General features: G+C 41.3%; 1 protein-coding gene across 1 annotated transcript in view; it reads left to right on the forward strand.

The window, feature by feature from the left end:
- prkag3b (protein kinase, AMP-activated, gamma 3b non-catalytic subunit) overlaps positions 1 to 7,804 on the forward strand; it is a 36,773-nt gene extending 28,969 nt beyond the window's left edge. The window contains exons 14-15 of the mRNA XM_047370090.1: positions 992 to 1,031; positions 7,394 to 7,804. Of these exons, the coding sequence (XP_047226046.1) occupies positions 992 to 1,031; positions 7,394 to 7,484 (131 nt within the window). The 3' untranslated portion in view covers positions 7,485 to 7,804. The remainder of the gene's footprint in view (positions 1 to 991; positions 1,032 to 7,393) is intronic.
- The last annotated feature ends 5,700 nt before the right edge of the window (positions 7,805 to 13,504 follow it).

Consider the following 13,504-nt stretch of genomic DNA (forward strand, 5'->3'; position numbering starts at 1 on the left):
TCCTATTGCTTTCCTGCCAACCAACAAAACTCTTAAGAACTCTCTTAAATCCTTTTACTTCACCTCATTAGCAGGACCTTAACTTGGAACCATGTAAACATGTATGTGCCAGCATCCTTCACTTCCTTGAAAACAAATAACTGTTGGATGGATCATCCATTGTTTCATCTAATGGCTTATAACCTAGATCGGGTCAAGGGAGTAGCAGGTCCAGAAGAGAGACCCAGACATTGCTTTCCTGAGCATCACTCTTCAGCTCACTTGGTGGGTCCCAATACGCTTATGGCCTGAGAGCCATAAGCGACATAGAGACCATCCAGGCCCAGAGACCCTTTCAAAGGAGGCTAGCGTCTGAAATGACTCATTTTGATGTGGAGTTGCAGCCACTGTGTTTAAAACTCCCCACCCCAGAGGTGAAAGAGTTTTTAATTATAACTGGTAAAATTAGTGAGAGGACTATTCTCCCCGTGCTTGTTTCTGGGAACCTGTTCTTTCAGTTACAATCTATTTCTCATGACCGTCAGTGAGGGTTGCACTGCAGAGAGACACCGATATATCCAGCCTCACTTTCAGCTCAGCTCTTTCTTTACTACAACAGAGACTGTATGTCTACATATCCACCTCCAATCAGGCAGACACTGACCCCCACCAGGAGGTAACACATTTTTCCAGTTGAGAACCATAACCTCATATTTAGAGGAGCTGACTCCAATGAATCAAAAGATAAAGCAATAGCCTGATGCATTGGCTGGAAAAATGTTGACTAAAACCTCTACTTTTTACCACTTTATAAATGTGTGCTCAGCTCAAGCCAAAGTCGCTGGATTCTTTATCCAGTTTTTTTACCTCTACAAATTTTCTGACATCTCCCCAAACAGCCAAGACATTTTTCGTTACCCTTACAAAAAATGTCTCACCAATCAGTCTCATCAGTCCCACATGAACATCAAAATCCTTACCTTCAATGGCTATCGCTGCTTTCTCGGGCCAGTGTCATCATATCCTTCTCCAAAAGGGCCAGCATTTCCCAGGTAGGAAGCCCATCTAAGCTACCAGTGGCTGCTTGTCTGAGCTTGAATCTGAAGCTTACCACTGCCTGTTGAGTTTCCCAAAAAGATTAGTAAGAAGGAAACTGGTTTGCAAATGTGGCATTTATTTTTTTGTTACATGCAAGTTAGTTTACCTTCATCATGTTCTAAGGAAAGAGCCCTTTTTTAAATTCTCACCTACACGTACTATCTGCAAAGTCTGCTGTGATGTAGAGGCACTTACTTTCCATAACACAACACCAATGATGGGAGTAGCGACATAGTGTCCACAGTAATTTAAGGGGGATAGAAAAGCATGTATAAGAGAATGCTCCAGAATGGTCAAGTTATAATTCACCTGAATATTGCAATGCATGTAGTCTGCGGTCTGGTGAATGCATTGAGTTCAGTTTGTGAAAAGTGAGTACTATGTTTTTAAATTTGTGATTGACTTTTTGCCAGGTCTTAAAACCAGTAAGAATTTGCCAAATGATGAAAAATAACACATTGCATACCTCATTAAAAAAAACAAGGTCACAGAAAACTTTGTGTGAGGAAAGGACAAGAAGCAGCAACGATAAAGGATTTAGGAGTAGTAGTCATTTGCTATTAATTGAAGGCATCAATTAACTAATCCTAAAAATTTATTTTAGCACTTTTATAAAAGCAGACATTTTGTCAGTTTTCTGACTGTTTTCTGCTACTTACACACAACAGCAAGGGGAAAAGGCATTAATGGTGACCTTTGAGAAGCAGTTTTTCATGCCCATCAATCTGGGAAGAATAAGATTTCCATTTCTAAAAATGTTTTTTCCTTTATTCAATATGAAAAATTATATTCAGCGAAAAACATTCAAGAAAATTTACAATATTTTAAGGGTTGAACTATGCTGAGAGAAAGTACGATCTAAGACTCCAGGCCTTTAACGTCAGATAAAATATTCATGACAGGAAATTAAAAAAAGACTAAACAAGTATTGTTTGTTAAAACCATCTCAGACTCTACAGGCCTTAGTCAGCATGGTAAAGCTATTGACAGAGGAATAGAGACTGAAGTACTGGGTTGTTTAGAAGGGCTGTCTGATGGCCTTTTCTCTTAGAGCAGTATAGTATCAAAGTTGTAATGCATCCTGTCATTCCTTGCAAAGATGCAAGGAACTACTGGAAAAATTTACTCAGGATCCATGGGACCAAAGTATCGATGTTTAGCCATAACGTTGAGCAGCACTTTTGGAGGAAATTGGCACAACATATCAGCTGGAGCACCTCACACTAGCTATGTACCAGGGTGGTGCAGGGTTGAGGGTTTGGGTCTACTTTGCAACCACATCATCTGGGAGCCTTGCAGTTCATGAGTCATCAATAAATTGTCTTGTAACACCAAAGAATTCTAGAGTGACAAAAATCGTGTCAAATAACAAGACATTGACCCCAAATACAACATCAAATCTACAGCTGAATGAAGAAAAAAGACAGTCAAGCTTTTGCCACGACCAAGTCAAGATCCGAGACCCCAAATTTCCTCAATATAATGTGAGGGTAAAACAGATGACTAATAACTGTCAGTGCTGCTAAGATTGGTCTATAAACTGTTGAATCATGAGGTAAACTAACATTTTCACACACTGATTCTGCAATTTAATGTATGTTTTATGTGTTGTTTGTCTTTTAAAGGGTGTGTTTACCTGGTGTTAAGACCTGCTTTTTTCATTATTTTCAAGTTTATGAAACATTACAATAAAAAGGCTGGTCCTTCCTATTGCCCAACTGTATGAAGACAATAGCCCCTTTCGACCGAAAGCCCTGGGCATTAAAGCCCCAGGATTCCTTATACCCAGGTTACTATTGCCCAGGAAGGCCACGGGCCATTTATTTATATAAGCTTACTGATGTATGGGACATGGTGAAGAAAACTGCAATACACCTTCAGTCACCTAAAAACATCTCAAAATTACTTTTGTGTAACAAATTCATGTTAAAAAATTATAAATTGGTACCCTCACCTCTGCCGTTACAGCTGCTGGGGGTGCAACACCTAGCTGCACACAACCCCACCCATTTAACAATACCAGGGAAATCTGGGAAGACCTACACCAGACTAGGACCTCTTACTTGTGAATGCCTTGGGAAAGTGAACTTACCTGGGGGAATTTGTATCAAGATGTGCTTTTCAAAAGCCCATGGCTTTCCACAAATAATGGAAAAGCGGGTAATGTCAAATACTAAGAGACCTTGCCAGCTTGATGTGTTAGGTATTGTACATTTCCTTTGTGTCTTAGCATTAATATTTTATCTTCCAAAAACCCCATGAGGAGAACAAGCCCTTCACACTGCTCAGTTATTAGTGCTGGTCTTTTCTGGATTTCCAGTGGTCATTGAGTACTTATTATATGTTATTTTTTATTACTATTATTACTGTGTCAACACCACTTGTCTGAAATCACTAGGACTCTTAATAGCGTAAAATAGTAAGACTGCAGATAGAGTGGGACCATACATTCAACAGTGATTTTAACAGAGTTTCAGTATGGGAGGAATACCTGACCCATATTCTCCTCGGATGAGATCAACCAGCTGGATCGAGAAATCGGAGTACAAAGCACTGAATGACTGTTTGTAGTTGGAAAACTAAAATTAAATCCAAAAAGAAAACGTGTCTTTGATCTGATGATTTAGAAACTGAACTCCACATTTTTACCTTGTACCTGAAAACCATTCTATCTATTTGAGCTAACTTTGTAGAAAGTAGATATACAGTACAGACCAAAGGTTTGGACACACCTTCTCATTCATATGGAGGTAAATTTGTCTCAATATTATTCAATCAAACAAAAAACTAATCTCAATCAAAAACAAAAAATAATCTCAATCAAAAAAATAAATTGTGGTCAAAACTTTCAGAGTTGTAACAATTTTTTTTTTTTTTTATGTAATATTTTATTTTGGGGAGAAAAAAAAAATGTTTGAAAAAACGTTTTTTGATTAAAATGACAAATTTTTTCTCACGCAGAGAAAAAAGTTATTTGCAAAACATAAACATTTATTTACGCATGTCAAAAATCTTTGGTTACGACTCTCGCTCTTTTGGTTTTGATGCTCTCTGTTTTTGGTTGAACTCAAAGAATTTTGAGTGCTGGGAACTTGAACATCTTGGGCGGGGCCTAAAGACGAACGCTGTAAGACATTTCCCTATTGGTTAGCACTGACTAAAGCGGCTGCTCGAACTGCAGGGCTTGCAGCGTCGCTTCAGTGAGGAGACAACAACTGTACAGAAGAAAACTGTGGTCAAGGGAGCCGACAGTCAGAAATACACGGTCACGCCAGCCGACACTAGTTCTCTCTTAAAGATTAGCGTCGCGCATACAAGGAGCAGGGTCATCTATATTATAACCAGAATTAATATTTCATAATTTTACTGTAAAGGTTTGGAGAAATACACAACTACCCCAAGTGTAGTATAAAACAGAGTCTATGTCGGGCAGACGGCATTCCATAATCCTGTGTGCTGTCCTCACAATCTGTGATACTTCCTTCCTGTGCAGTTCCCACACCACACTGTCATGCTGAGACACAGAGAGCTTTCCACCGTGGCCCTGTAGACATCTGTAAGCAGCTGAGGAGAGAGAACAGTCTGTTTTTATTTCCTGATGAAGAAGAGCTGTTGTTGTACTTTCTTCAACAGTCAAGGGGCGTTTCCGGTCCAGGAGAGGTCAGAGGAGATCTGGATGCTCTTGCACGTTAAGCTGTCCAGACCACTTCCCACAGAACCTCATCGACCTCACCAAAATGAAGCGTTTGTGGTACTTTGTTGGGGTAGTTGTGTATTTCTCCAGAAATCTACAGTGAAATTATGAAATACTAATTCTGGTTATAGCGTAATGACCCTCTAATATAATTTGAAGAGATTGTATTGTCTCTCATGGTTTTGGAGAAATAAATTCCTGAAAGTAGGACAAATCCATATAATGGTTGAGCATTTTGAGGTACATTGAGTTGTGTATTTCTCCAAAACTGTACAGTAAATTATTAAATATTTATTCTTTTACATAAAACATGAATGTGAAAGTTGTAAAAATGTAATTAATATAAATGTTCTGTAGGTTACTTTTCTGTTTTCCTCTTATTTTCTCAACCGTTGCCTGGATCGGCGTCCTTTTCTGCTCCGTAATGCGCCTTGTATGCGCAACGCTAATCTTTAAGAGAGAACTAGTATCGGCTGGCAAGACCGCGTATTTCTGACTGTCGGCTCCCTTGACCACAGTTTTCTTCTGTACAGTTGATGTCTCCTCACTGAAGCGACGCTGCAAGCCCTGCAGTTCGAGCGGCCGCTTTAGTCAGCGGAAACGTCTTATTTCGTTGGTCTTTAGATGCCCAGGATGTTCATGTTTCCAGCACTCAAAATTAGTTCAACCAAAAACAGAGAGCGTCAAAACCAAAAGAGCGAGAGTCGTAACCAAAGATTTTTGACATGCGCAAATAAAAGTTTATGTTTTGCAAATAACTTTTTTCTCTTCGTGAGAAAAAATGAGTCATTTTAACCAAAAACGTTTTTTCAAACAATTTTTTTTCTCCCCAAAATAAAATGTTCTATTTAAAAAAAAGAAATCATTACAACTCTGAAAGTTTTGATCACAACTTAATATTTTTTGATTGAGATTAGTTTTTTTTGATTGAATATTCCAAAAGTTTTGACCACAATTTATTTTTTTATTGAGATTAGTTTTTTTTTTATTGAGATTAGTTTTTTGTTTGATTGAATAATATTGAGACAAATTTACATCCATACATTCAAAGAGTTTTCTTTATTTTCATGACTATGAATATTGTAGCTTCACACTGAAGGCATCAAAACTATGAATTAACACATGTGAAATTATATGCTGAAAAAAAAAGTGTGAAACAACTGAAAATATGTCTTATATTCTAGGTTCTTCAAAGTAGCCACCTTTTGCTTTGATTACTGCTCTGCACACTCTTGGCATTCTTTTGATGAGATTCAAGACGTAGTCACCTGAAATGGTTTTCCAACAGTCTTGAAGGAGTTCCCAGAGATGCTTAGCACTTGTTGGCCCTTTTGCCTTCACTCGGCGGTCCAGCTCACCCCAAACCATCTCGATTGGGTTCAGGTCCGGTGACTGTGGAGGCCAGGTCATCTGGCGCAGCACCCCATCATTCTCCTTATTCACTCTGGAATAGCGTGCCGCTGCAAGATGCTGTGGTAGCCATGCTGGTTCGGTATGCCTTCAATTTTGAATAAATCCCCAACAGTGTCACCAGCAAAGCACCCCCACACCATCACACATGCTTCACGGTGGGAACCAGGCATGTAGAGTCCATCCGTTCACCTCTTCTGCACCGCACAAAGACATGGTGGTTGGAACCAAAGATCTCAAACTTGGACTCTTCAGACCAAAGCACAGATTTCCACTGGTCTAATGTCCATTCCTTGTGTTCTTTAGCCCAAACAAGTCTCTTCTGCTTGTTGCCTGTCCTCAGCAGTGGTTTCCTAGCAGCTATTTTACCATGAAGGCCTGATTCACACAGTCTCCTCTTAACAGTTGTTCTAGAGATGTGTCTGCTGCTAGAACTCTGTGTGGCATTGACCTGTTCTCTAATCTGAGCTGCTGTTAACATGCAATTTCTGAGGCCGGTGACTCAGATGAACTTATCGTCCGCAGCAGAGGTGACTCTTGGTCTCCCGTTCCTGGGGCGGTCCTCATGTGAGCCAGTTTCTTTGTAGCGCTTGATGGTTTTTGCCACTGCACGTGGGGACACTTACAAAGTTTTCCCAATTGTTCGGACTGACTGACCTTCATTTCTTAAAGTAATGATGGCCACTCTTTTTTTCTTTACTTAGCTGCTTTTTTCTTGCCATAAAACAAATTCTAACAGTCTATTCAGTAGGACTATCAGCTGTGTACTGTATCCACCTCCTGCACAACACAACTGATGGATCCAACCCCATTTATAAGGCTTGAAATCCCACTTATTAAACGTGACAGGGCACACCTGTGAAGTGAAAACCATTTCAGGTGACTATCTTTTGAAGCTCATCAACAGAATGCCAAGAGTGTGTGTAGCAGTAATCAAAGCAAAAGGTGGCTATGTTGAAGAACCTAGAATATAAGACATATTTTCAGTTGTTTCACACTTTTTTGTTCAGTATATAATTCCACATGTGTTAATTCATAGTTTTGATGCCTTCAGTGTGAAGCTACAATATTCATAGTCATGAAAATAAAGACAACTCTTTGAATGAGAAGGTGTGTCCAAACATTTGCTTTGTACTGTACGTCTGACATACAACTGACTCAAGACTTCTGTGTTTTATGTTACTCTTATTAGTTTTCTCACTACAACTATTTTCAGATATTTACAAGTGGCCAACCTTCCAAGTGTGAAGAAAACAAGATGGTGGCTGATGATGTAAAACAGGGCAAACTAAAGGCCAGTTAAGCAGTTTCACAACAGCAAAGGAGCACGATGTGTAAAGTGAAGACTGATGAATTCAGCCTTCACATGAGGTTGAATGTCCATTTGATGTCTCAGGTAGACCTTCATGATAGGTAACAGAAGAAGATCAGAAACTGAAGATACACATGAAAACACCATTAAACTGACTTTGATTTGAGATCGGTTTGCTGCCAAGTGGTGGATACAGCAGGTTGAAAGAAAATAATTCCCTAATTGAAAAAGCAAATGTTGGAAGTGTGATGATGTTCACTGAAATGTGCCTACAGTCTGTGAAAAATAAATGTGTTGCTTTGTTTTGGTTACTAAGTGCTGAATCATTTTCATTTTAATATGATAAAACACTTATAGGCTGCACGGTGGCGCAGTTGATAGCACTGTTGCCTTGCAGCAAGAAGGTCCTGGGTTTGATTCCCGGAATGCGGTCTTTCTGCATGGAGTTTGCATGTTCTCCCCGTGCATGCGTGGGTTCTCACCGGGTACTCCGGCTTCCTCCCACAGTCCAAAGACATGCCTGTTAGGTTAATTGGTAACTCTAAATTTCCCTTAGGTGTATGAATGAGTGTGTGCATGGTTGTATGTGTGTTGCCCTGTGATGGACTGGCGACCTGTCCAGGGTGTACCCTGCCTCTCGCCCATAGACTGCTGGAGATAGGCACCAGCTCCCCTGCGACCCACTATGGAATAAATGGTAGAAAATGACTGAAAAATTATAAAACACCTTACAATAGAATTCCTCTCTAAAACAGATTTACCCCACTATAGCATGAAAACCAGGAAATGATCTATTTTCTAAGAACAATAAAAGCTAATGAGAACAATCTTCATTCTAAACAGTCTTCTCCTAAGCTGCCGGAGAAAAAGCGCCCCACCGGGCCATGGACCCTAATAATCAGCAACACAGCAGTGAAGGGATGAAAAACATCTGCAACAAGAAAAACACAGAAGTTATGATTGGTACCAGTACTCGTACTCGTCGTCTTCAGCTTTATCCGGGGAGGGTCGCGGGGGCAGCAGACTCAGCAGAGACGCCCAAACGTCCCTCTCCCCAGACATCTCCTCCAGCTCCTCCGGGGGGAGCCCAAGGTGTTCCCAGGCCAGCCGAGAAACATAGTCCCTCCAGCGTGTCCTGGGCCTCCTCCCGGTGGGACGTGCCTGGAACACCTCCCGAGGAAGGCGTCCAGGAGGCATCCGGTATAGATGCCAGAGCCACCTCAACTGGCTCCTCTCGATGATAGAGCAGCGGCTCTACTCCGAGCCCCTCCCAGATGGCTGAGCTCCTCACCCTATCTCTAAGGGAGTGCCCGGCCACCGTACAGTTGAAGCTCATTTCAGCCACTTGTATCTGGGATCTCGTTCTTTCGGTCATGGCCATAGGTGAAGGTAGGAACGTAGACCGACCGGTAAATTGAGAGCTTTGCTTTTCGGCTCAGCTCTCTCTTCACCACAACGGACCGGCACAGTGCCCCCATTACTGTGGCAGCCGCACCAATCCGTCTGTCGATCTCCCGCTCCATTCTTCCCTCACTCGTGAACAAGACCCCTAGATACTTAAATTCCTCCACTTAAGGCAGGAACTCCCCTCCAACCTGAAGAGGACAAGCCACCCTCTTCCGGTCGAGAACCATGGCCTAGGACTTGGAGGAGCTGATCTTCATCCCAGCCGCTTCACACTCGGCTGCGAACCGCCCCAGTGCATGCTGTAGGTCTTGGCTAGAGGGGGCCAGCAGGACCACGTCATTTGCAAAAAGAAGAGATGAAAGTAACATGTACCAGTATCATGTCCGATATCTTAGAGAATATTGTGGCAATCACAGAAGAGCGCCTGACCCTCGAAAACCTTATCATACACTTTGGAGCCATGGATGACGTAGCTAAGAAAAATCAGAAGTATTGAAGGAGGATGTCATGTGTCTGCTGAATGAAGTTGGAGGTCTCAATATCAAGGTGTTTCTCAGCGGACCCGTTGCACCGACCTTCTATGGAGATGACATTTTTTCGAGACTTCTGATGATTAATTAATGGTTGAAAAAAGCATGTGCTACTACATCTGTAAACTTCATCAAAAACTTTAATATTTTGTGGGGAAAACGGCATCTTTTCAAGCAAGATGGTTTCTGTTTGAACAAGCCAGGAGCCAGACGTCTCACATCTAATCTGTTCTATTCAGTAAATAATCCACCAGCAGCCTCGGCCACAAGCAGAGAATGTGGAGTATCAACAAGAATGATGAGGCTGCTACCAACAGCTCCAGCAGAGATGGACATAACCAGGCAGTTGGCTGAGAGATAAAGTTTATCACAAAAAGTCTTCCCGCCGAATTCCACAGAAGTGGACCCCCCTGTTAAACCCCCCTCCCCCCAAACCCCAACCCAGACCACACAGAACTCTACCCCCTCTCCACTGAGCCCGGTATTTGCTTTACTGGATTTCACTGACAACATGAAAGAAGTTTTTAAGATTGGAGCCAAATGGCTCCGACATCCTCTCCATTCAACACCCCCTATGGCCTAGGGCCTGCTACTAAACCAACATCTTACAAAAGCCGCGGAGCCCCACCACCTCCTAATCTGAGCCATGGTTACATGGCTCCATTCGTGCGGTTAAGCGAGACTGCAAACGGGAAGAGAGGTAGAGGAAAAAGCACACACTTCATGTTTCTCCGGACATTATAAGAAACCGCTTGACTAATTATCAGAGAACAGTAAAGTGTGCAAAACCTGAATATACGACAAGCTTGATTTCTACAAATAGTAACAGACCCCAAGTCCTGTTCAATGTTTTAAATACTTGTGAATCCTGTTGAATCAAGTAATGCTGTATTTACTCAAACTTTGTGTGACAGCTTCCTAAAGATTGAAGGTTGATTCCTCTATGAACTCAGTTGATTCTTTTTCTTTCGGGATGTTTGAACCTGTATCTCTCAATGATCTGTCTGATGTTGTGCACAAGCTAAGATCCTCTAATTGTCCACTAGACTGTCTTCCACCGAAATTGCTCAAAGATGTTTTGGTGTGATTGGGCCTCATTAGAGATTGTCAATTTCTCGCCCTCAGGATGTCTCCCAAACTTTGTTTAAAATGCTGCTGTTCTTCCGTTGCTTAAAAAGTCAAACCTGGAAGTCCTGGCAAATTACAGGCCTACTTCGATATTGCCTTTTCTGTCAAAAATATTGGAAAAGTTAGTTTTTGAGCAAATTTAAATTCATCTGGAAGCAAATGGTATTTTAGAGAAATTTAAATCTTGTTTAGGTTGCGTCAGCACCGAAACTGCACTTTTAAGAGTTTTTAATGATCTTCTGTTAACTGTCAATTCTGGCTGCTCTATTGTTTTAATCTCTTAGATTTAACAGCGGCATTTGACATAATATCTTGCTTTCACTTCTCGAGAATCATTAAAGGTACTGCCTTACATTGGTTTAAATCATATCTGGAAGGTCGGTCTTTTTCTGTGCATCTTAGTCCCTATACCTCTGATGTTGCCTCACTCAGTTGTGGAGTGTCGCAGGTTTCTATTTTGGGCGCTTTACTGTTTTCTTTGTATATGCTGCCCCTTCGTTAAATTTTTAGAAAGTATAACATCTCATTTCATTGATTATCTTCCTTTAAATTTAGGCAGTGTGCAAATTCTGATTGAATGTCTTATGGAAATAAAGGACTGGATGTCACAAAATTGCCTAAAGCTAAATGACTCCAAAACTGAAATTGTGGTATTTGGAAATCCATTTGATGTCACTCCCTTGGGCACGCTGAGTAGCTACTCTCATCAGTCTGCTAGAAACCTTGCGGTTGCTTTAGACAGCTTTTTTTCTTTTTATTTGACAAGCAAATAAGCTCAGTTGTTAAATCTAGCTTTGTTAGCTCTAACATTTTTTTGATGGTTTTTAAATGTTTAAATGAGTTAGCTCCCCTCTATCTTTCTGAGCTTCTGTCGGTCTCACTTGGCCATGATCAGGTTTGTGCTTCAGCAGCAGATAATCTCACTAACAGCGATGGAGCAAGAAAAATGGTGTTGCAAGGAGTTTTATCATAGGAGATATGTCATGGCTTTTGTTTGTGATTGGCTGCAAATAAGACCTTAGATATTCCTACATAAAATCCTCTATTCTCATGTATTTTTATAATTTTTCTGACAACCCAAATCTGTTGACACATGTTCAGAAGACTTACTCTCTCCTTCATCTCACTCTCCTTCATCTTCATCTCACAGGTGCACATCTCATTCTACAGGTCCTTCTCAAAATATTAGCATATTGTGATAAAGTTCATTATTTTCCATAATGTCATGATGAAAATTTAACATTCATATATTCTAGATTCATTGCACACTAACTGAAATATTTCAGGTCTTTTATTGTCTTAATACGGATGATTTTGGCATACAGCTCATGAAAACCCAAAATTCCTATCTCACAAAATTAGCATATCATTAAAAGAGTCTCTAAACGAGCTATGAATCTAATCATCTGAATCAACGAGTTAACTCTAAACACCTGCAAAAGATTCCTGAGGCCTTTAAAACTCCCAGCCTGGTTCATCACTCAAAACCCCAATCATGGGTAAGACTGCCGACCTGACTGGTGTCCAGAAGGCCACTATTGACACCCTCAAGCAAGAGGGTAAGACACAGAAAGAAATTTATGAACGAATAGGCTGTTCCCAGAGTGCTGTATCAAGGCACCTCAGTAGGAAATCTGTGGGAAGGAAAAAGTGTGGCAGAAAACGCTGCACAACGAGAAGAGGTGACCGGACCCTGAGGAAGATTGTGGAGAAGGGCCGATTCCAGACCTTGGGGGACCTGCGGAAGCAGTGGACTGAGTCTGGAGTAGAAACATCCAGAGCCACCGTGCACAGGCGTGTGCAGGAAAAGGGCTACAGGTGCCACATTTCCCAGGTCAAGCCACTTTTGAACCAGAAACAGCGGCAGAAGCGCCTGACCTGGGCTACAGAGAAGCAGCACTGGACTGTTGCTCAGTGGTCCAAAGTACTTTTTTTGGATGAAAGCAAATTCTGCATGTCATTCGGAAATCAAGGTGCCAGAGTCTGGAGGAAGACTGGGGAGAAGGAAATGCCAAAATGCCAGAAGTCCAGTGTCAAGTACCCACAGTCAGTGATGGTCTGGGGTGCCGTGTCAGCTGCTGGTGTTGGTCCACTGTGTTTTATCAAGGGCAGGGTCAATGCAGCTAGCTATCAGGAGATTTTGGAGCACTTCATGCTTCCATCTGCTGAAAAGCTTTTTGGAGATGAAGATTTCATTTTTCAGCACGACCTGGCACCTGCTCACAGTGCCAAAACCACTGGTAAATGGTTTACTGACCATGGTATCACTGTGCTCAATTGGCCTGCCAACTCTCCTGACCTGAACCCCATAGAGAATCTGTGGGATATTGTGAAGAGAATGTTGAGAGACTCAAGACCCAACACTCTGGATGAGCTAAAGGCCGCTATCGAAGCATCCTGGGCCTCCATAAGACCTCAGCAGTGCCACAGGCTGATTGCCTCCATGCCACGCCGCATTGAAGCAGTCATTTCTGCAAAAGGATTCCCGACCAAGTATTGAGTGCATAACTGTACATGATTATTTGAAGGTTGACGTTTTTTGTATTAAAAACACTTTTCTTTTATTGGTCGGATGAAATATGCTAATTTTGTGAGAGGAATTTTGGGTTTTCATGAGCTGTATGCCACAATCATCCGTATTAAGGCAATAAAAGACCTGAAATATTTCAGTTAGTGTGCAATGAATCTAAAATATATGAATGTTAAATTTTCATCATTACATTATGGAAAATAATTAACTTCATCACAATATGCTAATATTTTGAGAAGGACTTGTATCTGTATGACAGGGAGCATCAGTTCTGATGCTCCACTAATCTGGAACAAGCCTCCACAAAACTGCAGAAATGCTGAAACCCTGAGCTCTTTTAAATCAAGGTCCATTTGGTTTAAAATTGCCTTTGATTGGTCTATTTAAATTAACAAAAACATTAATTCCAGGCTGTA

This window comes from Girardinichthys multiradiatus, chromosome 7 (genome assembly GCF_021462225.1).
Source record: "Girardinichthys multiradiatus isolate DD_20200921_A chromosome 7, DD_fGirMul_XY1, whole genome shotgun sequence".
Lineage (NCBI taxonomy): Eukaryota > Metazoa > Chordata > Actinopteri > Cyprinodontiformes > Goodeidae > Girardinichthys > Girardinichthys multiradiatus.